The 27,717-nt window shown below is 44.0% G+C and overlaps 1 protein-coding gene and 1 long non-coding RNA gene across 13 annotated transcripts in view; one reads left to right on the forward strand and one right to left on the reverse strand.

Moving 5' to 3' along the window:
- Positions 1-364: 364 nt before the first annotated feature.
- Positions 365-27,717, reverse strand: part of TANC2 (tetratricopeptide repeat, ankyrin repeat and coiled-coil containing 2) — a 473,014-nt gene continuing 445,661 nt past the window's right edge. For 5 of the 12 annotated variants that reach the window (XM_055386905.2, XM_055386900.2, XM_055386899.2 and 2 more), the window contains 9 exons: positions 22,713-22,846; positions 21,689-21,812; positions 16,331-16,506; positions 15,886-16,018; positions 15,305-15,334; positions 14,379-14,470; positions 12,339-12,485; positions 9,649-9,749; positions 365-8,068 (listed from right to left, as the gene is read on the reverse strand). In XM_055386905.2, the coding sequence (XP_055242880.2) occupies positions 6,109-8,068; positions 9,649-9,749; positions 12,339-12,485; positions 14,379-14,470; positions 15,305-15,334; positions 15,886-16,018; positions 16,331-16,506; positions 21,689-21,812; positions 22,713-22,846 (2,897 nt within the window). In that variant the 3' untranslated portion in view covers positions 365-6,108. The remainder of the gene's footprint in view (positions 8,069-9,648; positions 9,750-12,338; positions 12,486-14,378; positions 14,471-15,304; positions 15,335-15,885; positions 16,019-16,330; positions 16,507-21,688; positions 21,813-22,712; positions 22,847-27,717) is intronic. The other 7 variants (XM_055386907.2, XM_055386902.2, XM_019028168.4 and 4 more) reach the window with 3 other exon arrangements.
- The window catches only part of LOC129533493 (uncharacterized), a 33,421-nt gene continuing 19,249 nt past the window's right edge, over positions 13,546-27,717 (forward strand). The window contains exons 1-2 of the long non-coding RNA XR_008679761.2: positions 13,546-13,658; positions 21,602-21,792. This is a non-coding gene — a long non-coding RNA (uncharacterized lncRNA). The remainder of the gene's footprint in view (positions 13,659-21,601; positions 21,793-27,717) is intronic.

A 27,717-nucleotide genomic window follows, 5' to 3' on the forward strand; every position in this document is an offset into this window, starting at 1 on the left:
TAGAGAGAAACCTCTTCCAATGAAGAAAAAGCCCCCCTTTCTCAACAAATGTCACAAGCCTGTGCTGACAGCTCCTTAGAACGGCGTCTCTTGTCCACAGCTCTCTTGAGGGCCTACCACAGTGTCCAACTCTGAGGAGAGGAGGTGCTCAATAACGTGACCGAGCAAATAAGTGCACAAAGGGGTGGCTCTGAATGTCCCACAAGAGACCAAGCAAATCATCGGGAATTTGGCCTTAGCCCTAACCTGCCCAATTCCTCCTGAGGGAGGGTGCCCCCATCACTGCATCCTCAGGAGGGTAAGCTTAAAAGCCAGCTCCCTGAAGAGGCTGTAATGGAAGGAGAAAAGCATCACAACACCATGGTTTTCCAAGTGTTAGCCATTTATAAATAAGTACATTTGCTTTCATACATACAGTTCATTGTACAGATGACAATCTGTATACATGGGGCAGGAAAATGCATTCATTTGAACTTTTCACATCTATCTCACACAGCTCACATGTACAGACAATAAAACTGCTCAAGCAAGTACAGCAAAGGAAAATGTCTTTCCTTATACACAGGGGTAGATGCCTCTGTGGGGTGTGGGGCATCCCCACTGCACGGCTTCACAACTGTGTGGTGTTCAATATATCAGGAGAGAGAACAAACATGCATTGGATAATATACTGTACAGAGAAAGTCCTTTACATCTGAGTCATAGAAAACCTAAAGGAAAACTAAGTGCATTAAAGCTTTTTCCAGCAAGTGTCTTGAAAGGACAGCAAAGAGGAGGAAGAATCAAAATCATATTAGTACAAATCACTCTTTAATTGTAGACTGTACATGTCTGTACTAATTAAAATCATCTTGGATTTGGAGGAGACAGAACAGAGACAAAGATGCTGTGCTAGATGGAAAGGAGGCCACGCCTGAAAAGGCACCTGCCCTGAGCCTGATGAGGAACTGGCCTCACTCAGCAGGAATCAGCCAAAGGAAACAAAAAACAAAACAAAACCAGAACAGGAAGTGTAACTTACAGGATTTCCAAAATCACCTGTGAATGAAGTGGAGATCTGGAGCCGGCATCTCTTAACTTTCCCCCCCCCCCCCCAGTAAATTGGTATGCAATAAGGCAGGTACATTCAAGTACTGAAATTTCCAGAATTAACTCTTGTCTGGCTCTGGGGACCAAAGGGATTGAGTTGAGCCCCCTCTAACCAGACTTTCTGGTTAGCGATTAGCAAAAGAAAAATCCAGCCAGCAAGTGCTACAAAAACAAAGCAGCTAGGGCACTTCCATTCCACAGAGTAGGTCTATCTGGAAAAATGAGCGCGGCGCTGGCCTGATCTCTACGCATCCAGCGGCAGCCTGGCAAGTCAGCTCAGCGTCGGTATCAGAGTCAGCAGGAGGCAATGAGATGATGGGGTGAGGAAACATGAAAGTAACACTTGATTTTTGGTGTCCAATTATGCGTTCATTTGGTACTGACTTTCAAAGCTCTGACTGTGGCCACCACGTGGCCACAAGCATCTCAGGGTGGCTCACCTGCTGTGAGGCTTTGGACACCGAAATGAAGGTTACCAACACTTCAGCCCTTGAGTGGTCTGTATGACAAAAGGAGTTGATGAAAACCCAGTGATTATTCAAGTAGCTCTGCACAGTGGCTCCACCAGCCCCATTGTGCTTCTGTCCAGGCCCCCAGCCAGCCACCTTTTCTTGGGAGCAGCCAGAGCTGAGTTCAAGGCATTGCATGGTGAAGGGTTCCATGACACGTCTTTGCAGGTAGCTCTTGCCCCTAAGCCCTTTGTTCATTGTTGTTAGTCATGGTAGATGGTCGGTCTGGAATTCCTAGAGGAAGAGGAGAAAGAGCTGCACCTCCCAGTGAGCAAGCAGCAGGACCGCACAGCCCTCGGTGTGAAGGCAGCAGCCGGCTGCCTTTGCAGGTCGGTTTCTTGAGAAATGGGCAGCCCAGGAACAGACAGGCAGGGTGTGCGAGGCTGCTGGGCACTGGGAGCATCAAGAGGAGGCTGGGCACAGGGGCGGGCACCTCTTGCCCCCTGGGATAGCCTGTTCCATTTTGTGGCAAAGATTCAGTGAGCACTGGTTTTGTCCAAGGCATTTCTGCAGTAGAAAAATAACTCTCTCTGAATCAAACCACCCAACTGTGACGCTTCTGGAGTTATAAAAGCTGGAGGCTGAGAGGAACTGAGAGGAGGGAGGCTCATGGGGAAGAAGGGGCTTCTCCACGTACCCATCCCTCTACCAGAGCAAGGGAGCTCTGGTCAACCTTCTTCCAGCCTGTGCCTGGCTGAAGTCCAAAGCATGTAGTGTTCAAAGAGTTCGTCTTGCACAACTGGCACAGATGCACGAAGACCCCTTCTAGGCCTCTGTTGCCTTCTCCTGAACCTCTGAGCCCGCTTGCCTGTTGCCCTGGAAGCAGCTCCTCTCTCCCGAGGGGATGCCGCTGTTCTTTGCTACAAAACAAGCGCAGTGCAGAGCCACAGTGACACCTAGTGGTAAACTATGGTGAAGCACAAGTGACATCCACATAGCCCACTGTACGTGACTAAAATCTAAGGAAAAATACTTATGGATATTAAATTAGATACTGATTAATTTTTAATTTTTTCTATTGGGTACATCTCTGGAATATAAAAATACCAATATTTAGAGAGGGGCTCATAAACTACTATACAATATAAGGACTGAGAATACCTTTCTCTAAGCTGTTCTGTTTACAATAATTTAGGAAAAGTGTTTAATAATCCAGGCTTAACTACATTAGCAAACTTGTATATCTGGACAACGACCTGGGGTACTGTACATGATTCTAATTAGTGGAATTTTCCTGAGCCATCGAGTTTAAGTTATACACATCTAAAAAGAGGGGCATATGGGGGAGGAGCGAGAAGGGTTTGTGCTCTATTAACTTGGGACTTTAATAGTGCACGTCTGCAACCCGGACAAGATACAACAGCAGATACAAAATGGTCTCCATTTTGTCATGCCAAATTCTCATGTTACACAGGTTTTCCCTTTACTTTGTAAATAAACATTAATTGTTAATTGTTAATTGTGTGCCTTACTGATCCAGTAGATAAAGTAACCGTGTCTCAGGAGTCCCTAAGAACATTGCTGGAAAAGCACTTTAAAATCACTGCAAATATTTTTCATATTAAAAAATTCTTAATCTTTTTGATGCTTATATACAAGTTATTTCTTGTGCTATAAATGTTGTGATCCACTGCTTGATGTCTTTCCTTTCCTTTTTTCTTGAAAAATACACTAAAAGACAAGAGCGGTTCTGCTATTTTCTAATGAAGACATTACTCACACTTAAATATCCAGTACTTCAGTTACAAATTCAAACAGTAAAGTGCACCCATTTATAGACATGATGTGATAGAAACCCATTAGTGCAAGAATCCTGGGCCAATGGAACATACAACTTGGTGAGAAACCTATTAAACTGAAGTTTGTCACCTCTGTCCTCCATTTCAGGGTGGTATGAATTGAGTAAGTTTCATCTGAAACATTTCCTCCCACCTGAAGCCAGACATGGACTCAGCGAGTGTTTGCTGCTGGGGAAGGGGCAGCTCTGAAATACAGTACTCGGATCATTCCATGGCAGTGAAGTAGCAAACAGGGCACAGGGCACAGGCAGTCTGCTTGTAAGGAAAAACGTCTCCTGCCCCAACAAGCTCTGGTTGGCATATTCTAGTCAAAAACGACTGGCATGCAGCAGTGATACCTACTCCCTCTTATGATGGCCAAAAAGAATGGCATTTTGACTGTTGACATTTTAGGTGTTTTGCCCATAGGGTATAAGCCCTAAATCTCCTTTTTGTCCTGGAAAACTGAGAGACCCTGGGGAGAAGCGGCATCAGCGGCATATTCGTAAAGCTACAGGACCTGCTCATTCGCCTGGACAGGTGAGTGCGGGTGGTGTGTGGCGTTCCAAATGAGCAGGAGCACTTTTCTAACAGACACTGAGAAATTCTTCAAAATGCAGTGGCTCTTCAGCGAGAGGCAGTTGTAAAGAGTAAGATGTAAAGATGCCAGCAGTGCTGAGACCTGGCCAAAAAGCAATCTGAGAGGCCACTGAGCTCCTGGCTAGAGGTTGCCACTAGAGCTACACATTTCATCTTCCTGATGTGAGAGAGAGGGGTACAGAGATGGAGAGAGGACGCTGATGCCTACCCTGGTCTAGCTGAGAAGGTGTCGCTGATGCCCACCCTGGTCTAGCTGAGAAAGCAGTCCTTAGGTATCAGGGAGGGTGGAAAGAGGCTGGGGCTTGAGTTAGTCCCGCTATTTGCTTTCAGCACAGAGACAAGTCCTGGCCTGTTTTAGGTTTGGGGGTGGAGAGGTCCGTCTATTTCGCAGAATCTAAATTAGTAAAGAAATGCTTCTGATCTCAGGTTCATGCTCCCTGTGTCTTAATGATCCCTTCAAAGGGCACTTACTTACTTACTTACTTACCAGACACATGGGACTGGTCACAGCCAGATTTTTATTCAGGAAACTGCCCTTCCTGTAGCCTTTCCCTAACAGAGCAGAATGATTCCTAATAACAGAGAACGAATGCTCCTTTGTTTCGTTTCAGTTGCTTAGTTGAGTTGTTTAGTTGTAAGAGCTGATGTACAGCCAGTGCCAGGCCTGCGCCGAGGCTTTGGTTCCAATGTTCTTGCTATCCACTCAATAGTGGCCTCGCTCACTCAAAGGTCAGCCTACCAAATGACCACGAGACCTAGAAGATGTGTACAGTGACCAGATCAGAAGCTTGCTGTCTATCTCATGCCCCCACCCAGGGCTACAAAACAGGGCTGAAAGGGGTCTTTCTTCACCCTGAAACAGTTTTTGCTGCATCTGACTTTAAAATATCACACTCTCATAAATACTCCTAGAAAAAGAAAAGAAACAGTTCCTGTAATAATAGATAATCAAACTATAGATCTCAAAATGGAAGTAGACAACAATGGGCATGACCCTGGGTGGAAATATTGGGACTCAGTCTCATGGTCCCAAGAGATTCCAATCTGCTTCTGAAAGAAACGATTTCTGTATGACACCATCTGGGTTTACAGAAAGAGGGCCACTAGAACAAAATCTGGCTGTAGGTGAAGATCCAGCTAGCGGGATTGTCACACCAGCCAGCCTTCGGTTAGAGTTTCCTTTTAGTGGAGTACGACACTCAGTGATGTACCAGGATCTAAAAAGTAGATGTCTCCAGAACAGACTTCCTATAGCCTTTCACTGAGAATCCAGAACAATCTTTTTTGTTTTTCTATGTATTCATTCCCTCCCCCACCCTGGAAAAGCAGCAGCTTTTAGTGGTTAATTGTCGGCTAAAAATCTAGAGAATAACTCTCAGTGAATTCTCTTAATAGCTACAATTCTCATCTAATTTCCTTGGCTGACTGCAATATTTAAAGGGCTGGCTGTTTTTGACATGTTCCTACAATGCCTCTTGGAAAATCAATGTAGTGACATTTTACATAATTATATTGGGGTTTTCTTCCAATTTAGCACTTAATTCTTCTCTCTCTGATCCTTTTACCCCCTAGGAAGACCAGCAATAATCCTAATGCACACTGTAGACCTGGTGGCTGCAGGGCGCTGGCGGTCTGGGGAGGGGCCACAGCATGAGAATGCGCTGCGGCTGGCTGTGTGGGTGACACTGGCTAAGAATGCAAAGGCAAAGGGGCATCGCACTCTTTCTAAAGTTTCTAGAAGAAAACGAACAAGAACACCTTATTTTTTAAGAAAGGAAAAAGACAATTACACAACAAGAACATCAGTGAAAGCGATTGTCTCCTGGAAAAAGCTGACCAGTGTGTCTGATCTCCCTGGGTTAAAGCACACGGCACGAAAATATCCTCGTTGGCATCTGAAGAGAGGGAGAGAGCATGTGGCTGGGCACAGACAAGAGAAACTGAAGTCCTGGCTCCCGGGAGGCCGCTTCCCAGTCGGCTGCATGCAAAGGATTTCAGCATGTGGGCTGCCACCTCTGAACACCACACAGAAACTACATGAGAAATTAAGCCAGAGAACTACCTCAAATGTGGAAACCAAGCCTGAAAATGTGCAGTGAAAACATATGGGTCTCACTCCAACAAAACGTCTTTTAAACATTAGACTCCACAAACGGTCTCTTTGGTTTGATAGGGGATGTCTGCCCTTGCCGAGAGTCTCGGGACAGCTGCCTGTACAGGTTGTCCTGGTATGCCTGAGCCACAGGTAGAGTCCGAGCTACCTTCACATCGGGATAGGAGGAGGCCTGGCTGACTCGCTCCAAGAGGTCTCCGCGAGACCCGTTAGCCAGCATCCCATGGGGGCTGTAATAATCGTCCTCCAGCAAATGGCCATTCTGTGCATTGTTGGTTTTGTTATAAAAGGCAATGTTGCTGATGGATGATGGTGGACTGAAGGACTCAGGCTGAGGCAGGTTGCCTGGAGACGTGGGACTGAGGACAGTGTCCACAGATGACACTGCCCAGGTCCGATTCTGCTGGTGGAGGTGGGGGTACTGCTGAGTCCGTGCTGTTTTATCTATGATCCCCATGAATGGTGTGGTCCTGGATCGGGTGGGCTCACTGGGGTAACCTCCTTGAGTTGGAGACACTGGCGACAGCTCGTCACATGACCTCTCATATGCAGGTTTCAGTGGGATCTCCATTTGCTGGATGGAAGAAGATGGTCGGAAGGTCGGAGTTAGGTTGGAGGTGGAGGAGATACTATTGCTAGATGGAGAGAAGCGAAGGCCTACACTTTGGGAATGCAGCAACGGCCTGGGAGTTGGCGGGTGCGGTTTGATTTCGTTAGGGTTGACACTGATAGGTCTTCTGATTAAATGCGACACATCAGGGGAACCTAGTTGGCTGGAGGAGCGCTCCAGATCTAGTTTTGAGTGACAGACTGGGTAATAGGATGCTGACTGGCTGCGTCCGATCTGTGGTGTCTGGCTGTATCTCACGCCACCCCGGTATGCTGAGGAAGGTCGCTGTGGAAGATCCTCTTTGGTCAATCCTCCATGCTGACAGATGGCGCCTGCACTCAGGCTGGCTTGGACATGCTGCACCGGCCTCCCATCCCCTACGATTCCCCCAATTGACCCTTGATAAACCAACCGGCTCTGGCTGACTCCTATGTCTCCTTGTGAAGACTGGTATTTACTGGCCATTGAATGGGCTACTTGGCCATAGGCTCCTGTGGGGATGACGGTGCTTGAATGGACGGCTGGGCTGGGCTGGTTACTTCTCACAATCTGGGCCTTGGCAGGCTGTAGCCTGAGCCCTTGCTGGGGAACTGCCACAGGGAGCTGAGGCATCTGGTAGGGCCGCTGGGCCATTTTGGATAATGGAGATTTGGGTCTGCCAGGAAGCTGACTGACGTTTGTTTCCTGCTGATAGCGCACGGGTGAACCAGACTGGGATCTATAGACACTCATACTTTCAGCTGGAGGGCTGGCCCGATACTGAGGGCCTCTCCGGAGAGGGGAAGGGGGAGGGCTTGGGTATTCTTTGCCCTGTCCTCCCACAGGAGGGGGGCTGAAACGGTAAGATCCTCCCTGATGAGCTGGGGAAGTGTGTGGTGGGCTAGGCCTGTAATGTGAGTTCTGATGAGTTGGAGAAAGGGCAGGTGAGGTGGACTGATAGGTCTGTCTAGTGGGAGAGCCTACAGAACTACTGGACCGGAAGTCAAAAACCTGATGAGAGCCAAGAGGTGAGCTGGAGATGTAGGCTGAGTCCCGATGCGGGGGAGAGGAGGGTGGGCTCTGGATGACCGGGAGCCCCTGGCTGGGCCGGGCCTCTGTCTGGAGGCCAATGGAAACATTTTCAACATCCTGTTCCAGGTACTCCTCCTCGAATATATCCTGTACAGAGTATATGTCTTCATGCTGTGGCTCAGGTTCTGCTTCTTCCGGCAACTGCTGCTGAGGCTGCGGTGGCGGCGGTGGCTGCTGTGGCTGCTGCATCTGTCTACACTCTTCTTCCACTCTCAGCAGAAGTCTCTGGATCTCACGGTTGTTGGGACACAGCTTGATGGCCTCGTTCAGGTCCTCTAAGGCTGCTGCGAACTGTCTGCTTGACAAAATGTGAACACAGGAACTGGAGTTATTCTGAATCCAGAGAAATCACCAAGAGCTGAGAACATGGTCACTATCTCAGAGAGCTGTGGTGGCGTCTGTGGGAGTCTGGGGTATTTCGGTTTAGTTGGATTTATAGGGAAGGAAACAGGAAGACTCATTCTGGAAGAGTCCGAATGATTCCCTAACCCATTCGGCCTCCATCTTCCTTCTGGCCTCTCTGGGAATAGTGGAGAAATGCCCCATTATGTCAGTCCAGCCAGGCCCTTCGGGAAGTTGTTTTGGTGCCCAAACACACACCAGGCAGTATGAGAGTTGGGTGGGGTTGTCATTTACAGGGTCACTGTCAAGTAGCTTAGGAACAAAAAAAACTACATATTTAAAAATCTTGCTGATCCAGCAGAAATTTTTCTTTATATTCTCAATATTTTAGCTCCAAATTTCAGGCCTGTTCTACTCTAGGCAAGAACCCTGTCCTCTGCCCTTTCTAACCCTCATCTCTCAGAATTGCTGTGTCTCCATTTGCTCTATCAAAGTGGGGCACGCATTAGGCTTGCTGACTAGGTCACTCGGGGCTGGAGCTGAGCTGACTCCAAGGAGACTCTAATTTACAAATGAAGAAATGAACTGTCAGAGACATTCCCATCTTCTCTACTAATATCACCTGACAGGGGCAACTGGCCTTGTGAAAAAGGAACTATCCAGAGGGAAGGAGAATTTGAGTCAGGTTTCTGTGAGGACTTCGTTGCCCCAGCTAGGTAAGAGTGCGATCACTGCCACCACCATCACCAGCCTCAACCTGGGTGTGATTTTCAGGATCATATGCCCCTGGTCATAGCAGTGAACCTGAAGCAGTTCTTTCCCATGCAGCTGGGGAGGAGGGCAGGAGGCATAAGAGACAGTGACAAGTTACACAAAGATCACTGATGGCAGGTTCTAGGTTATTCTGGGAGCTTTTCTGCCCAGTGGCCAAACTAAAGCAGATGGGCACTAGGAATGTGGAATGGTGTTCTCTTGGGTCCTCTCCATCCTGGCAGCAAGGACCTCCTGACTGTGTGTGTGTGGTGGGTGATGGTTTAGGTGGAAAGGGGTCTGATGCCATCAGACTTGAGGAGAGCCCCAGAGGGAAGACTAACTAATCTGGGATTCCTCAAACGCCTATGGGAGAAGGAAGAGGAACCTGTGATGTTAAGTGAACCATCCTACTTTCCCTCTAAAGAGGGGGTGGGGTGCTCTGCTTAAGTGATTTCTTTAAGTCGCCGTTGTCTCTTTATGCTAGCTGCTCTGGGGGTTGAAAAATGCCTGAGATACGGCAGAGGCTTCTTGGAAGAAGCTGCCATTCTCCAGTGAAAAAGTGTTTTTCTCCCGAAGTGAAACACTCGTGGCCTCCACAGCCCAGCAGATTTGCTGATCTCGAGCTGAGGGCTGTACTATGGGAGTCATCCCCAAAGCTTGGCCCTGACAGTTCTCAAGGACAGAGATGTATTTGGGTACATATGCCCCAGGGTGGCCGACGCTGCCTTGGCCAAATTTTCAGAAAAGAGACCTCTTGCTTTCACCCTCTCTCTCTCTCCTCACCTGCTGCTGCGTTTTGCCCTTGCTCTCGCATAGTAAGCTTCATAAGATTTCGGTTTCAGCTCCAGGGCCTTAGTAGCAAATTCCTCCGCCATTCCAAAATCCTGTCATTACAATAGGTGTGCAAATGAGTCATTGATGAGATATAAAAAATAGACAACTTGGGAATAAAACAAATTATTTGTACATTTTTTGACATTCATGGATGGAACGCCTGGGACGCTAGACGTGCCTGACATGGCTCAAGCCGCGGGGCCTGTGGACTGAAAGTTCCTTCTGCCTTTGTCCTGTGTAGCCCTGCGACTGCTCACTGGACTTTATCTGCCCAGAATATTAAAATAGTTTTAATTTTCCCTCTTTTTGCCTTTCTAATAAAGTTCTCAGCCCGGAAGCCAAACACCAACCCTTTCCAGTGAAGCTCCTGAAGTTATCCATGCATGTAGGAGGCAAACGCACACATGTCCACATTTCGCGTGGACCCTGGTCTGAGCCCCACACCTTCCTGCTACACACACTACACTGTGGCTTTCTAAGGGACAGGTGAGAAGGTGTCCTGTAAAGTCCGGGAGGATGACGTCTGTAAAGGAAACTGCACTGACTACAGAGACTAGACGGAGAGGGGGTGTCAGACAGACCTGGGTTCAATTCTCTGACCAGCTTCATAACCCCCAAGTGTATGGTGTATTTTCTCATCCATACCTACCCCAGAGGTAGGATCAAGTGTGATACAGTATTTAAAAGCCCTGCACAGTTCCCAGCACATAGTAGGTGCTCATTAATTACCGTTTTCTTTCTATTTCACAGAGGCTTCTCTGATCTGTTCCTTTTCTTAACTGGCTCCTTACTTAGGAAACACTTAAAATTAAAAATAAAACAAAACAAGAGAAGACCCTGGCTGTGACTGAGGTCTGCGCTCTCCCTAGAGGAACACGCTCACAGGGATGTCATTCCTGAGAACCCCTGGAAACAGAGACTGGGGGGTGGGGTGGGGAACAACGCCGACTAGGCAGCCTGTGGTTTTTAGTATTCCCTTAAATACTAAGCTAAAAGAGAAGGCTTTCCCCTTCTTTTAGTGTCAAAGCCACAGTATAGCATGGTAGCCTCTGGTTATAGTCATGAGTCCTAAGGCAGAAAACAAGGCCTTGGGCAGAACAAAGGTCCTGGGGCATAGGTAAAAAAATTTTTTAAAAGTTGATGGGAAATCCTCTACCTAAGAAGACAGACGTCTGGTGTTTGGCACAGTATTGGCCCAGGAGGTGATTAACAACCGCTTCTGAACAAATGTGGAGCTAGAAAGAATTTCAGCTTTTATGGGTCACCCTCTATCCCTGCTCTGCTTCCAGCCTTACCCTTTTATTTGTTCTTTTGGGACCATCATTATTCCTAAAAATATGAGGGCATTTAAAAAAAGTCTATTATTTGGTAGGGAAAAGAGATCAGTGGGTTGGCAGCAACTTCTGAGCTTTGCCTCATCCTCATCGGCTGGTGCAGGGGAGGCCTTGGTGCTGTTCCTTTCATTTCACAGGAGACCCCATGAGCATGAAAACCTGTCTCCCGAGACCGCCACCTTCTCCCTTCCCGGGGTTGGGGGGCCTCTTCCACATCCCCACTTCCCTCAGCACCCTGGAGCAACTCTGCCTCTGAGGGCCATGGCCGTGTTCTCTGAGACAGTCAGGTTTAACTCTGCCTCTGAAGGTCATGGCTGTGTTCTCTGAGACAGTCAGGTTTAACTCTGCCTCTGAAGGTCATGGCTGTGTTCTCTGAGACAGTCAGGTTTAACTCAGGCTCCTTCCAGTGTCAGGGTTTAGGGTCTGGAATGGATGATCTAAAGGTTACACACACAAATCTTTCTGGAAGATCCCTGGCCATGAGGTTCAAATCTTGCTTCTGTCCAGCTGAGTTTTTAATTGATCAATACATCTGTTTGGCTTGGATTATTTTTATCTCCTGAGGAACTGTGAGACCTCTGGCAGGTGGATGTCAGAGACTCCTGACACAATCTTAGCTATTTCCAAAACCTGAGAGAGGGTTCTTGGCTTGGAGTGTCTTTATGTTAAAGGGCAGTGGCTGAGGGAGCAGTGTCTGGGGACATGTGAGATGGGTCTGCAAGGTAGGCAGGAAGGACCACGGCTTACCAGGGAGACGATAAAGGTCCAGGGGGAGTTCTGAGATTCCCCCTAGGACAAGAAGGGACATAGCATGCTCGGATACAAAGATGAGGAAAGAGGCGAAAAGTTCAATAGCCTCAGAAATTAAACCTTCAAGACCATGGTCCGAGCCCTCTTCTTAGCCCTTCTTCAAATGATAAGGGAATATACCTGAGAGTAATGACTACAATTCACATCTAATTGCAACTGGAATTCTAGTGACCACTGCTCTCACATTTTCCCAAAGACCAGAACACTGACTTGGTGGTATGGGGGTGGGAAAGATGGTATTCTCATCACTTTCAGTGAAATTATGAACATTCAGAAAGCTGCAAAGTACTCGCAGCATTAATTTCTTTACAGTTTGAGATACAGATTGTACTTAGACTTGATTTCTTTCAAATTGCAAATGTCAGTGCTCTGTGAAGGACAACCAAGTTCCAAATGGGGCAGAGGAGGATTTCAGGGGCCTGGTAAAAGCTAGTGAGTGACACTGGCTATTAGCTACCAGGATTGCAGAAAGGAGTTGGGGTGACAGGGACTTACGTTCATTTTCCTGCGACACCGAGAGAGGTTGAGGAGGAGAGACACCTTTAGTTCCCGGAAAGTTTTCAAGTCCTCACCGAACCCTTCTCTAGGGAACTTCTTCAGGGCGTACTGGTAGCGCTGGGCAGCTTCCTTTACTTTACCTTTCTAATGGGAGCACAAGATGGCGAAACACACAGTTGGTCTGCTGAACAGCTGAGGAAGTGTGGTCCCCACTCCCTTCCTCTTCTCAGCAGCTGTTACTAAGGGCTAACCCTCCCAAATGCCAGCCTAGAGAGGAGTTCTGGCCCTGATGGTGAGGGCAGAAGGGTCTAGTCTTTTCTATAGGAAACTCACCTGGCAGGAAAGGCAAGGTTGAGGGGATACCCAAGATACAAGCCAGGGAGGCAAAGCCTTGGCAAATGCAAGGCCCTGGACCCTGACTTCCCAACTGGATTCCAAAGAGGCTGACCATGCTCATTTCAAAGTTCCTTTGCTCTCTATAACACATATGACTTCCTAGCCCCAAGCACTCCAAAGTTATTACTTCCTCCTTAATTTCTGGCTTGTCTGGAGAACTGTTTTTTTGGTCTGACGCTCCACCTGGCTGGCTCTCTAGAAGTCACTCTCTTCCTCATGAAGGATGTGGGAGCTAAAGCAGTCTAGCAGTTGCTTCCCTAATCTCATGGCATAAAATAATACCAATCAGTGTTCCCCATTTTTGGAAAGGCATGGAGTAGGGTGGCAGCAGAAAAGTGAAGTTTAGAGTTTGTGATTCCATCTGATGTTGCAGGAGGGATTATCCAAGAGGAAGTAAATCTATGACCAATTTAGAGATCTGGCCACAGCGACCTTGAACTTTTCTTCCACTTTGTATCTGAAAATCTATAAGCTGAGACCAGAAAGATGCAGGCGGCATCTCCCACCCCTTTAGCTGATCTTTATCCACTCTATTCCTTCTCTATAGTTACAACTCCACAGGGATCCCAGTCTTTTACTTTTCCCTTAGCACCATTCACTAAGGAGAGATTTGGAGTCTTTCAAGGTAGAATTCTGAGGGGAACAATAATGGCACCGCATATTTTCATTAAGAGGACTCCTCGCCTCAGAATACCAGAAGTTATGCTATAACCAGGACATAATCTGAGAGTAATGCCATTGTGAAGTCCATAAATATGACATCTAGGGTAATGAGGACCTTCTATGAAGTCACGTAAAATCAAGGTTAGGCCAGGGCTTAAGCTTCCTGAAAGCCTGAGAGTCCTAGATTACCATGACTCATTCAAAGGGTACTTAGAAGATAGAATTCTGCTCCTAGGAACTTGTACACTCCTGACACAGGTGAGAATAATATGCTTCACAACTATTTCTCCTTATCTTTTAGTCCTGGGGAAGTGTCAGTGATGACTGCTGCCAAAAACTGGGTTGGATTTGTATGAAGCTTCGGGACAGGGTAATCCAGCTGATCCAGTGCGATGACTTTGACATGTAATAGACCAAGGAATTCATTTGTGTCAGGGTATGTAGCCTTCAGCTTAGACTGTGAGTACAAAAAGCCTCCACAGTTTTTGTTATTGTCATTCAGTGAATGATTTCAAACAAATCTTATAATTGCTATTTGTCTTGGTTTCCTTATCTTATTCAAGGATGCTGATAAGCTACTGTTACTATATACATTTTAATCTATGTATATATTATGACATATGAAAGCTAGGATCAACATACTGGAAATAGCTATACTACATAATTTTAGTTTGAGTTGTCTCATGAGTTTCCAGATCCTACCTAACAGATTCCATGTAAAAATCGACAAAACCACAGGTGAGTGACCAGGTGAAACCAGGGCTTTAGGTTGATCAGCTGCAGGCAACTATAGGCTACTCTTGCTCTCTTGGTAAGGCAGAACCCCAGGATCCCCAACATATGAGGCCATCACTGAGGAACAGTAGTTTCCCTTTGCCTCTATGCAAAGGATGAGAATTATCAAGACTTTGTAAGATTCTACACATGGAAAACAGTCAGTGGCTGTTCTGAAAAAACTGTGTCCCTCCCTCCCCTCACCTTATAAAACATGTCCCCCTCTTCCATCAGCTTGCTCAACAGGATGATCATGATGTCTGGCTTGGAGGTGGCCATCGCCCATGTGGCTGGACCTGTAGTGTACAGGATGCATGATGGGTAAAAAACTCATACAATGTAAGGGTGGTAGGAAGCTAGGTGAAAAAAATACCCTAGGGGAATTTCTGCTGAGAGAACAACTTGCTCCACAATTAGTACCTCATCTTTTAGACCTGGGAGTATTTTAGTAACTCCCACTGCCAAGAAGCTGCATTGGATTTGTATTCACCTTAAAATAAGAATACTGGAACCATGTGAGCCTGCCCCACGCGAGGGCAGCAAAGCCTGCGTGCTGCATGTGGGCAAGCAATGGCTCAGTTTGGAATTATTTTAAATAAGGAAATTGGGAGAAAGGATTTATATTAAACATTACCACAGGATTTGAAAAGTCCAAAAAGGGTAATTTATTTTGGATTTGGGACTCAAAACCCCCAGATGTTTAGCCTCTTAACTTTAAAATATGTACTTTGCAGAAGGGAAACCACTGATAACTCTAAAGTTTCCCTTAAATGATAAGTACCAACTAGGACTCCCTGGGATTCACTTTGAAGCAGGAGCACAGTTCGAATGTCAATCAGATGTGAAACAAACCAACATTACTGAGGATGACTTTACCCACAAAAAGAAAGAAAAGGTTAAATTGATTAGTTTACAAATGCCTGAATTATTTACAAACTATGCTTTTCAAGGTTAGTTATCAAAAGTTCAAGTTATTCTCTACAACAGTCATTAAAAAAAATCTTCTTTTAAGGTGAAGTAAATTAAAAGATCAGAGGTGTAGGGAACTCATGCAGGCTAAACCAAAGAGGAGAAGGCAAAGCTGACCAAGCCATCAGACCACGCCTGATGCTGACAGCGGTGAAATATACCTCGTGGGCGACTCGGTAACGTCTGACAACCTTCAAAGAAAGGAGAAAACAAAAAGTTGTAGGAGAGGAAAAAAAAATGGATGAAGGTGAAAAAAAAAAAAAAAGAAGGAAAAAGCAGCAGTGAGAGGCAGGCAGCACAAAGCCAGCATATCAGCCAACCCTCGTCTATAGGTCTGTGGGCTTGGGGAGCAGCTGGGACAGCGGCAGCAGGGACTTGAGTCTGAAGCACATTCAGAGCAAGGGAAAGCAAAGGCTCACGGCAGTGCAGAGATCCAGGATGCTGACAGAGTGGGGCTGGAACAGAGGCAGTGCTGAGAGGTGCTTAAGGCCAGAGCAGCCTCCTGGCTAAGGCTACAAGGGACATGGTAGAGAACCACGTGGTTCTGGACACAGGGGACTGCAGACCATGGCTCAGATGGCGCTTTCCCTGGGCCAAGAGCCTCTCTGTTCACTTGGACAATAATTGGGCCAGGGAGGAGGGGGAACTATATACACTCACACCAAATACCCAGGGCAGCCAGACCACTGGACCAGTCTGGCCCCTGGGCACAGATGGCCAACATCCTCTTCCCTTCTCCTACCTATCTTGGCTCCTTTCTTCAGAAGAGTGACAACAACAGAAGTGTTCCGGCACCCCACTGCCCTATCCAAAGGGCGCATTCCACTGTAGTCAACGTGCTCGATCATGGCCCCATGATCTACCAGGAACTGGACCTAGGACACGGATCAAGCAGAGAAGTTAGGACAGGCGTAATGGCTCAGCACTGTTCCACCGAGGGCTCTGGCTGCTGCCTGCCCTTTTTCAACTGCTGGCCTACCCCAGGCTATGCCGCCATGGTATTTCAGGCCTTAGCTATATCCTTGATCTTTAATAGCATTTTGAATATTCTTGCTCTCTAGCAAGTATAGATCTGAGAGCTCTGTATCAGGAATCATCAATATATCACTCCACTTTCAACCCCAGGTAGTATGGATGGAGAATAGCCCCTCTCTCTGCTCTCTTGAGGCTTGTTTAAAGGTACTTACCACCTCAGCATCGCCATAGAAAGCTGCCAGATCCAGTGGGGTACGGCCATTCTTGTCAGCATGGTCTGTGGCAGCTCCGTTATCCACCAGAGAACGTACTACTGAGAGATGGCCCTTCAAACAAGCCCAGCTGAGGGCTGTCAATCCTTCTTTGTCCATAAGAGCAATGGAGGCACCTGCAAAGGCAAGTGATAGCACAGGGCTGAGGAGACATGGAATCACACAGCAGGAGGGGAAGTGCGCTGAAGGGGCATGCTCCTCCAAAGAACACTGCTCGTTTCTGGACTATTTCCATTTTAAGACTGATGCTGGTATGCCAGTTGTATCTCAACTGTTAAAAGTTCATCCTATAAGCTTTCAATAAAACAGATTCCAGTCGTTTTACTGAGTATTCAGGGTCATCCACAGTCTATTCCTAATTACTCTCTATACCTGTTTTATTATTCCCCTGTGAGAATCCTCCACTTTGGCCAAATGGATGTGCTCACTGCCTCTCGGATCTCCCGTCAATCCTCCTGCATCCTCACTCTTGGTCATGCTGCTCCATGTGTGGAAGAGCTTTTCTTCCCCCATGACTTGCCTCACTTCTCATTCTCTAGGAACTATCTCCATCCTCCTGCCTCTAAGAAGCTTCTCACAGTTCACTGCTACCTCATCTTAAGTATGCTTAACATAAGTCAACTTATTCCATTATTTATTTTTATGTATACTATTTGCATGTAATAAATTCTCAATGAGCATTTTCTTCTGCTGCTGCTTTTTTTTTTTTTTTTGAGATGGAGTCTTGCTCTGTTGCCCGGCTGGAGTGCAGTGGCCCAATCTTGGCTCACTGCAACCTCCACCTCCCAGGTTCAGACAATTCTCCTGCCTCAGCCTCCTAAGTAGCTGGGATTAAAGGCATGCACCACCATGCCTGGCTAATTTTTGTATTTTTAGTAGAGATGGGGTTCACCATGTTGGCCAGGCTGGTCTTGAACTCCTGACCTCAAGTGATCCACCTGCCTCGGCCCTCACTGCACCAGAGCTCGGTGAACGTTTTCTGAGCTGAGCAGAAGCCTTCCATTGATAATAGTGCTAACTCCTTGAGACAGTCTCATCAAATAGGAGCCCAGGACATGTTTGTCATTGATCACGATGCCAGGGCCCCTTCTCCCTCCCCAGGTGGGGGAAATAAACACGAGAGGACACTGAGCCCAGGCCATGAAAGAAATCTAGAGTTTAATCTAATAAAGTTAAATTCATAGAATCAAAGAATAAAATGGTGGTTACCAGAAACTAGGAGATGGGGGGGGGGGGGATTGGAGAGATGTTGGTCAAAGACACAAAATTCACTTAGAAAGAAGAAATAAGTTCAAGAGATCTATGGTACTAGTTACTAACTAGTACACTGAATCTACTCTATAGTTAACTATAGTCATAGTGATAGTTAATAACAATATATACTTGAAAATTGTTGTGAAAGTACATTTTAAGCGTTTTCACCAGAAGAAAAAAGTGTGTAAGGTAATGCACACATTAAGTGGCTTGATTTAGCCATTCCACAATGTATACATATACAGCTTGAGTATCCCTAATCTGAAAATCTGATTTCAGAAATGCTCCACAATCTGAACCTTTTTGAGCACCAACATGACACTCAAAGGAAATACTCATTGCAGCATTTTGGATTTCACATTTTTGGATTAGAAATGCTCAACCAGTAAGTATAATGCAAATACTTCAAAATGCAAAAAATAAAATCCCAACAGAAGCATTTCAGATAAGCGATATATAACCAAGCATTTCAGATAAGGGATATACAGCCTGCATCAAAACATCATGTTGTACACCATAAATACTGTTCCTTTTTATGGTTAGATATGTTTAGCTACACAAATACCACTGTGTTACAACTGTTTACAGTAACTCAGTGCAGTTAATACGCTGTACAGGTTTGTAGCCTAGGAGCACCAGGCTATACTATACAGCCTAGGTGTGTAGTAGGCTACACCATCTAGGATTGTGTAAGTGCACTCTATGATGTTTACAAATGACAAAATCACCTAAGGACACAATTCTTGAAATGCCTTTCTCTGAACATCTCCCCTTCGTTAAGTGATACATAACTGCATATACCATTTTTACTTGTCAATTAAAAAAATAAATATTTGGCTGGGTGCAGTAACTCACACCTATAATCCCAGCACTTTTGGAGGCTGAGGTGGGAGGACTGCTTGAGGCCAGAAATCTGAGACCAGCCTGGGCAACATGGTGAGACTGTCTCTACAAAAAACTAAAAAATTAGCCAGGTGTGGTGGTGTGAGCCTGTAGTCTTAGCTACTAGGAAGGCTGAGATGGGAGGATGAGATGGGAGGATCGCTTGAGCCCAGGGGTTCCAGGCTTTGGTGAGCTATGATCAGGCCACTGCACTCCAGCCTGGGTGATGGAGTGAGACCTTGCCTCTAAAAAAAGACAAAAACAAAAACAAAAAACAAATACAAATAAACAAAAAATTCAGAGTTTAAACTACTCAGCCTTATTCAATAACTCCATCCCCACTTTGAAATTCTCCACCCACCCTTTCATATTCTGGATCTGTTTCCCTTCAACATTTCTATTTTCACTTGAAAGGATCGAGCATACTTGACATGCTGTTTTGTATTCAGTCTAAAATCCAATATACATTTGGTTCTTAAGGCCCAGACTGTAAGGCCTTCAATGGTAAGAAGTGAATCATTTACTTGCTAGCAGAGTACCTAAGACAACGCTTTTCACACAGTAGGCATGTCATATTTAACTACATCAGAGATCAACTTACTGCACCGGGACACTTGGCTGCCCCCTCAGCTGGACAGGATTCAGATGTCAGCTCAAGCTTAGGACCTGCCACAGCAGGCTCAGGGTTTACTCAGCAGTTATCTAGCCTGTCACCTTTGCATCTCTGGAGGTCATTAGAGTCTGTGGTTTCCCACAGGAGGATGAAAAGCTGGAAGGGACCATCCCTTAATCCTGATGAGAGCCATTTATGTAATGGTATAGTTTGCAATTAAAACACTGACTCTAATATGGAATAAGTTTAAATACGGAACAGAATCCAAGGCGTTTTCTCAGATGCAACATCTATAAATTTCCTGGACAAAGTATCCAGTGGAGGAAAAAGTAGGATAAGAAAGTTTTGGATGTACATTACAGATGAACTGATTTTTCCAAAGATAAGGAAAGAGAAGAAATTAAAAGGACATACATATGAAACAAATCCATAATATGTTAAATACTTCCAAAATCCAATTTGTAATCTTCCTCTTCTCTCTTTTCTTTCTCATGCAGTTAATGAAATCACAATTCTCCCAAATGTCCGTCTTACAACTCTGGAGTTATCTTTAACTGTTCTATCCTTATTTCCTACATCTAATCAGACTTCATATCCAAAATACCTCTTGCACATAGCCCTTTTTTGTTCTATGCTGAAAGATACTGCCCTTGGGTTAGGACCTCGTTATGTCTCATATGTTCCATTACGATGGCTTCCTCCTAACTGATCTCCTGGCTCCTTTGTCAAATCTGCTGTTCACATACTGCCAGAGTGATTGTTTTTAAAGCACAACTCTGCCATCAATTCCTTATTTAAAATTTTTAAAGCCTCCCCAGATTCCTTTAGAATTAAGTCCAGATTCTTCTAACTTGGTCCTTTTCCATTTCCATATACCTTTCCAATTTTATTTTCCGTAGTCCCCTTACACTTTACTAGACAGCTTGCATATTTCTCCAAACCTGTCATTCCTCTTTGGCCTTTCATCTATGTTACTTCTTCTCCCTAAATACAAAACATTTTTCCTCTTCGAATTTCAAAGTCTGTCCTAGTCTAACTCAAAGGACGCCTGTATCAGAGCACTCAGGATTCTCCGCTTTTTAAGGCTTTATCTTTGTTTCATCTCTTCCTTGCCACATTATAGACCCTTTGAGGGCACAGGTTATAGTGTATTAATTTAAAAAATCAGAACCACTCATAGTTCCTAGTATAGTGTTCTGCTAATAACATAGCCTAAATAAATCTTTGTGGAATTCATTAAGCCTCTAAGTGTGGAAAAAAATGAAACAGTCCAAAGATGAAAATGTCTTCACTGGTAAGGGAGAACAAATACCTGGAATCTATGGCTATGGAGCCTCTACTGGCACATGACAGGTACTTTGCAGCTATCTAAAGGTTATCAGTGGCTCAAGAGTTCCTGCCTCTTTCAGTGGACTTGGTTTGTTCTGGAATATTTACTCCGGACACATCTTATCTTGAGAATCTAGGCCCATCCTTCCTCCTCCTTGCTTCCCCAGCAGAATGAAGAGAGAGAGCATGAAGCCAAATTTCTTTGGTAGCTTATATGGGGAAGGCAAGAGCCACTTCACACCCTGTAAGAGCAACTCTCGGATTCTGACCCAGCCTTGAGTCTGAGTCTGTGGAAAAAAATCTTACTTGAGGGATACAGCTAAAGATCCAGTAAGTCTCTGACTGAGCTGTAGTTTGAAATCTTAGAAGAAACCTAATTTCTTCCTAATTAAACTACCCTCAGCTGCTCTGGCCTAGGCATAATTCTTCAGGAGGTTGGTTTCCTTGAAGGAAAGTACATGTGCTTGTGGATATAATTACAGACATTTGGGTCCAGTTTACTAATAGTGGAGGCTAATTGGAATGACTGCCGCTGTCTCTTGCTTCAAGTAAATGCTCCAGCTCCACTAGATGGCACTGCAGAGTCACTAGTGATGAGCTTTTTCTACTACAGAGGTCCACCATCAGCAGCCACTGTTATGCACAGGTGATAGAGGTCACAGCAACCAACAGGAGCCTGACGTGCTTTATGATGGTGGTGTGATCATCATCTCCTTTAACTTATTTCCCATTCACCAGGAATTTGTGGATGTTGGTAAGTGTCAAAAGGAATTTATTACTACAGGGTAATAATCTTGATCCCCCAAATAGGATCCCACAGTCAGCAGGGGTCTTCACTGGCATTTGCCTCCTTTGAATTCAAGAAAAATATTAGTTGTGCAGGCTTACAAAAGAATTGATAAAGTCAGAACACAATCCCCGGAAGATGAACATTTATTGAGTATATATTTTTAAAAAAATCAAAGTTTGGAGACTACTGATCTGAATGAGAATTTAGAATATGTTAATTTCATTTAAATCCCTCAAGTCATAAGGAAATAGAGAGTATCAGAGTTAAAAGCATTACACTGAATACAAGAGGGGAGGAGATAGCCTTTCATTTTCCAACCAACTGGATTAATATCTGTTCTTAGCATCTCCTGGGATCCATTGCTGGAAATCATGAGTTCACCAGGTAATTATGGACACTGGCCAGCCAGCTCTAGCATTCCAAGACTAACCTTGTGCAAGCAGAAAGTCCACGGTTCCTAGATGGCCTTCGGAAGCAGCCATCATCAGCGGAGTGCGGCCCTGCTTGTCTGCCATGTTGACATCAGCTCCATGGGTGAGTAAAAGATCAACAATCTGCAAGTGCAGAGAAACAGGGACCAATTAGCCCAAAGAAGAGCTGCTGAGAAGACACGTGCACACTATCTCTTACTCTGTAGGAATTCCTACTGCTCTACGAGTCACCCATGTATCTTTCCACTTCCCCCATAAGTACCTGTATAGTCCTAGTACCATGTGATTTAATCTCTCTCTTAGGGACAGCCAAATGAGAAGGATTCAACTCTCAATGTCTGACTCGGCTACTAAGTAAAAAAGAACTTAACAAAGGCCAAGCTGTAGGATTAAACAATCCCATAGCGGAAGTTCCAACATAAATCACTCCTTTATTGCCCTCTAGTGGTTGCAAATCTGCCTGTAGTTAATACTTGCAACTGAACTGAACATAATCAAGTGACTCTGGTAACTCTTTAGGGCTGTTTGGCTTCTACAGCCTTTTTTCTATTGAAATACTTCTGAAGATTATTATCAGTGTGCTTTCCTTTCCATCCTAAGTGTATAAATTAACATTTATCCAGAATCCAAACATCTAAAAGGATTGTGTCGTTAGAATTTGCATTCACTGTATTTTCCTTTAGTAAGTCTCAGACATCTGCAAGTAAGTGATTAGCAGAAGTCCGCTGAGAAATGAACCTTCCAAGGAGTCTTTGGATGCTGTGAAATGTGAGAAGGAGGTCACTCTATCACCAGGACATAAGTAGTTAGTCCTTCTATACAATCTGTATCAAGTGATGGTTTTGAATGTTAACTGTCGTATTCTCAATTAACCAGAATATTCATAACAAAGGTCCAAGTCCTCAAACCTGATCACTGCTGGGTAACCCAAACTTTACTTGTGATCATTTTGCTCTGTGCATCAGAAGTCCTCACCTAGAACTCAGTCCTGCCTGAGGGACTGGAAGTGGTCGCCCTGCTTACCTGCCAGTGGCCCTGGCGCACTGTGCTGAATAGTGGCACTGCTCCTCGGCGGTTTGGCTGGGCCACTGCCGCCCCTTGTTCCAAGAGCAAACGGCACACCTCCAGTTTGCCCCTTCCGGCTGCAGCTGTTAGGGCTAAGGGCAGAGAACAAAGATTGAGGATAGGTAGTTCTTGTCCTCTCCAGCGCTCCATGTTAAACGTGACATATCCTTGTGTTTCATTAATGTAATTGCTACTTTACTTCTAAGAATAATGATTTTTGCCACCTTTTCCATAAAGAAAAGTTCTAAAGAAAAATAATGAATAAAGACACATTTAAATTGCCTCCCAATATTTGGAGACAATAATAATAATAATAAATCTATTGAAAATTCACCTTTAATCAAACTCACTTGGTTTCATTTTTCCTAACCAGACTGTCTTCTCTGCTTTGGTCTACCTCTCCTTTGGTACCTCTTCCTAGCTACAAACTCTGTTAGTCTACGTGTGGGTGGAATCTAAAGACAAGAGTCTTTGCAGAGATAAAAAGTTTTTTTTGTTTTGTTTTGTTTTAGAATTAGCTGGGAACTACCTCCAGCCAAGCTCTACCCCTGGGCTCTTAAGCCTAGAGAACCAAAGTTAGGAATTGCAGTCCAAGGTCTTGGGCCAGTTTTCATTCTTTTTCTTCATTAGTTGATACAGAAGTTTCTGGTACATTTGCAATCATTTTTTATATAAGGATTAGAATGATTCAAGGTAGCAGTCTTAAAGATGAGAGAAGAGGTATGACAAAGACTATTTTCTTCTGAATATAAAATAATGAAGTCACAGGTAAAAATAGCTACAGTGAGTTTAAGAGACACATTAGGAAAAAAACAGAAACATTCTTCTTTTTGTGCCGCTGTCCACTGACAATATGATCTCTGATACAAAGGAGATTTTACGAACGCCTATTTTGTCCTCAGAGTGTCATTTCAACAGTAGAAAGAGGAGTTTGGAGATATGAAATCTATCTTTTAACAAATATGTATTTGTTTCATTTAACCATGGGCTCTCAGGTGCACAAGTCTATTGTTTTAAAAAATGAGGGGTATGGAGTATGGAAACACTGTTAGAACATGTAGGAGTTATACTTCATTTTAAAGAAAGAGGATAAAGATTTTTTTTTTCCCAAATTGACTTAAAAAATTGATGTAGTAGTCAGCAGGTTCTTCTTTTATTATGGCCTCCTACTCCAGTAACAAACCAGAAAATGATAATATTTGGCAGGCACAGATACTGCAGTTTGCAAACTTTAAAACGTATTCAGAGAAGCAAGTAAAATTTACATCAAATGGACATTTGCATTCATTTCCACTTAAGTGCAAATTATGGCATTTTGTCTCTGGACTTGGCCAAATTTATCCACTACTGAGTCATATGCAAAATGAAAACTACCTGTAATTTCCGCAAGTATAAACCTTCAAGTAACATTTTCCTTCCTTCTGCAAGGATAAGGACTTATGAAGTAAAATGTGGTAATTTTAGAAGATACATGCACTCTTAAACCAGTTCTATCTATGGCTTGTCTTATGTGTATTTTCAATTTTAGTTGGAACTCCTGACATTGGCATTTCTTTTCAGTTCCTTACAGGAGGGCAGTGGCTTGGTCCTATCTGAGGTGAGGGTCATTTCCAACCCTGAGTGGGTGAGCTCAGGTGTTAATGGCTATAATTATTTCCTGGACAAAGAAGTTTTATCTCTTGTTTTTTAAATATAAGTGATGCTCCCTCTTTCTCAAGTTCATATTTCTAAAAGGTTAGAAAACAAATTGTGAGTTCTATATATGGGTCAGAACACAAGAGTAGTTTAATAATTTGACTGGATAGACACTTACTAGGAACCATAAGAATTATCTCGGTGCATAAAACAAACCATTTGGAAAATTTCTAACCCACATTCTAAACCCGTTTAAAGTAGTTACTAGGTTGATAAGGTTGCAGCAAACCTCTGTATGTGAGGGGGCCAAATACATTATTTTTCACGAAAGAAGTTACAGCATCCTAGAGAAAATACAGAATTTCAGAATGAAGCCTCTCACTAATGATGCCAGTTCACAGAACACATCTGAATATTCACAACCAGTGACCATCTGGAAAGCCATACTGTCCAGTCTGACAATTCTATGGCTCTGGCTGCCCCATTTCTCCCCACTGGATAACACATTTACATGTGAGGGAATGTTCCATTTGGCCTTTTTCTTTGTTGTATCATCTCTGTTGTTTAGGTTATGGTGTCATTTGGCAGCAACCTTCAGCTGATAGCTGGACATGGTTAACACAGCTGGCCAATTTCATCTCAGAACAACACAACTATGTAAAATGGAGTCTGGGCTTCTCAAAATCCAAGAGCAAGAGTTGTATGGCTGGATTTTATATGAGATTTATCGAAAACTGTTAAAACTTTCTAAAAGAAAGGAGATGAAGGTAAAGCCAATTCTATAAAACACCAAACTGCAAACAGAGCAGTCAGGAGCCAACTTTCTTCCTAAAACAGCAGTAACAGAATTTGTTTCCTAGCTTGTCAGCATCTGACGAGATGATCTGACAGAAATGGTCTTTTTTCAACGGGAAACATCTAAGGAGTTGGAAGAGGCAGACAGGATGTAGCTCAGAGTTGGGGAAACAGCCAGAGTCTGCTTGGATGGGATGCTGACACTAAAGAGAACGCAGAGATACACATGACTCTTTCATCTGCTTTCAACCTTGCAAGAGTCCAGCACAGACAGGTCATGTAAGATCAAGGGGTGGGGGAGGAGGGGGAAGTGGCTGGGGAGAAATAAACTGATCACTGCTATTCAAAATAACATTAATAAAACACTTATTGAGCTATATGTCAGACAGTGCTCTCAAAGAACTCATGGTTGAGTAAGGAAACAGACGAATATGTTAATATAGTGTGATATGCACAATGGAGATATGTCCTTGGTATGAGGGAAGGCACAGAGGAAGAGGTTTCTGAGATGGCCTCCAGGTAGAGATGATAATGTGAATTAGATGCTGAAAGATGAACAGGAGATTTACAGGCATGGAAGGTGTGGGGTGGGCCAAGGGAGAGCATGAATAAAGGCACTGAGGGGAAAACAACATGTTTACTGTTATTGGAATTACTGGAGAAGACAGGCAATATATGAGACTGGAGATTATTACTGGTCTTTTTATGCTACATTAAAGGACTTAATCCTACAAGTAGTAAATGAAGGTCAGAAAGCAGGAAAGTGACACAAACAGACTATGGCTTAAAAAGATCACTTTGGCTGAAGTCTGAGAGATGTATCACAAAAGGGTGAGGCTAGAGGCAGAAGCTCAATTAGGAGGTAGCTGCAATAATCTAGGCAAATGATGATGAGGGCAGGAATTAAAGGAATCTAGTAAGTTTATGTCGTAAACTCTGGTTTCTTTTTGGGGCCATGTATTTCCAGGGTTGGCCTCCAGAGTTGCTAGAAGCTCTCCGCGCTGGTCCTGGTCTGTGCCCACAACGCAAGGGAGAGGAGGGTGTGGTGAACAATCTTGTCACCTTGTTTGCTTTTCTTCTGTGGTGTTCCATAAGAAGTCTGTGAAAACTCTACGGGATGGGAGGGGGGTCAGCAGATAGTGAAAGCTGGATGTAAGATGATGACATCTGGAAAGATAAAGAGGCTGCAAATGGAAGATGAAAGCAACCAGGATGCTCTAGTGATCTGCCTTCAGAAAATCTAATATGTAAAAATCACATCCCAATTAATATTCTAAGATTCACTTTCTCCCTCTACATTTTAACATCTCTGAAATTGGAATGCATCTTACAATTAATGTGATAATAAAGAATTGTGTCAGTATAGTTGGCAGAAGTTGTTTGTTTTTGTAGTGGCACATAAAATAATGGCTACATAGTTTCTTAAAGTTAATGGTGTCTTAGATTTGATAGAGTAAGTGATACATATTATAGGAAACATCATGACCATTGTATTTTCCTTAGGTTAAAAATTGTCACTTAGGTCCTGGTTGCAGATATGAGCCCCTACCAACTAGCTTTGGGTCACAGACCACTTTTGTATGTGAAAATATGTATAAGATTTTGTCATGGGAGGAAGCATCAAAATTCAATAGGTCATTATAAAATTTAAACAATCATGTGCTATAAGTTAGAAAGGCACATGTATGTTTAATAAACATCACAGTAGATAGAACAGTAAATCAAAGTCCATTCTATACTAGTGATGAGTTGTAGGGTCACTGTCACATAATAAACATTATTTTCCAGAATTTTTTCTGAAATAAAATAATTTTTCATAGATATAGAAATTGTATTACAGCCAGGCACGGTGGCTCATGCCTGTAACCCTAGCACTTTGGGAGGCTGAGGTGGGGAGATCACCTGAGGTCAGGGGTTTGAGACCAGCCTGGCCAACATGGTGAAACCCCATCTTTACTAAAAATACAAAAAAAAAAAAAATTAGTCAGGTGTGGTGGTGCACGCCTGTAATCCCAGCTACTCGGGAGGCTGAGGCAGGAGAATCACTTGAACCCAGGAGGCAGAGGTTGCAGTGAGCCGAGATTGTGTCACTGCACTCTAGCCTGGGGGACAGAGTGAGACTCCGTCTCAAAAAAAAGAAAAAAAAAAAAAAGAAATCATATTACAAATAAATTTCATCTTAACTCATGTTTAAGTAGCTCTTCATGTTTATAATATTATAATTATATTGTATATATGCATAAGTCAAACGCAACACAATTCTGATTACAAGCAAACACATGAAGTTTTGATTTTTTAAAATCTTGAGATATGGTACATATGTACAAAATTCACTGTAAAAATTTATTGTATACTTTAAGGAATAAAATATTTTAAAAATCCTGAGGCCATAAAATTTTATTCTAATAAGAAATTCATGTCAATAAAAATAAGTCCTCCATTTAATTCACGCCCTTCTTGAATATTTTTAAGGATTTCTTTCAAGTACACCATTAGAATGTGTTTGATATTCATCGCTATGACTATTAGTCTT

The sequence above is a fragment of the Gorilla gorilla genome, chromosome 4, assembly GCF_029281585.2.
Source record: "Gorilla gorilla gorilla isolate KB3781 chromosome 4, NHGRI_mGorGor1-v2.1_pri, whole genome shotgun sequence".
NCBI classification, from domain to species: Eukaryota; Metazoa; Chordata; class Mammalia; order Primates; family Hominidae; genus Gorilla; species Gorilla gorilla.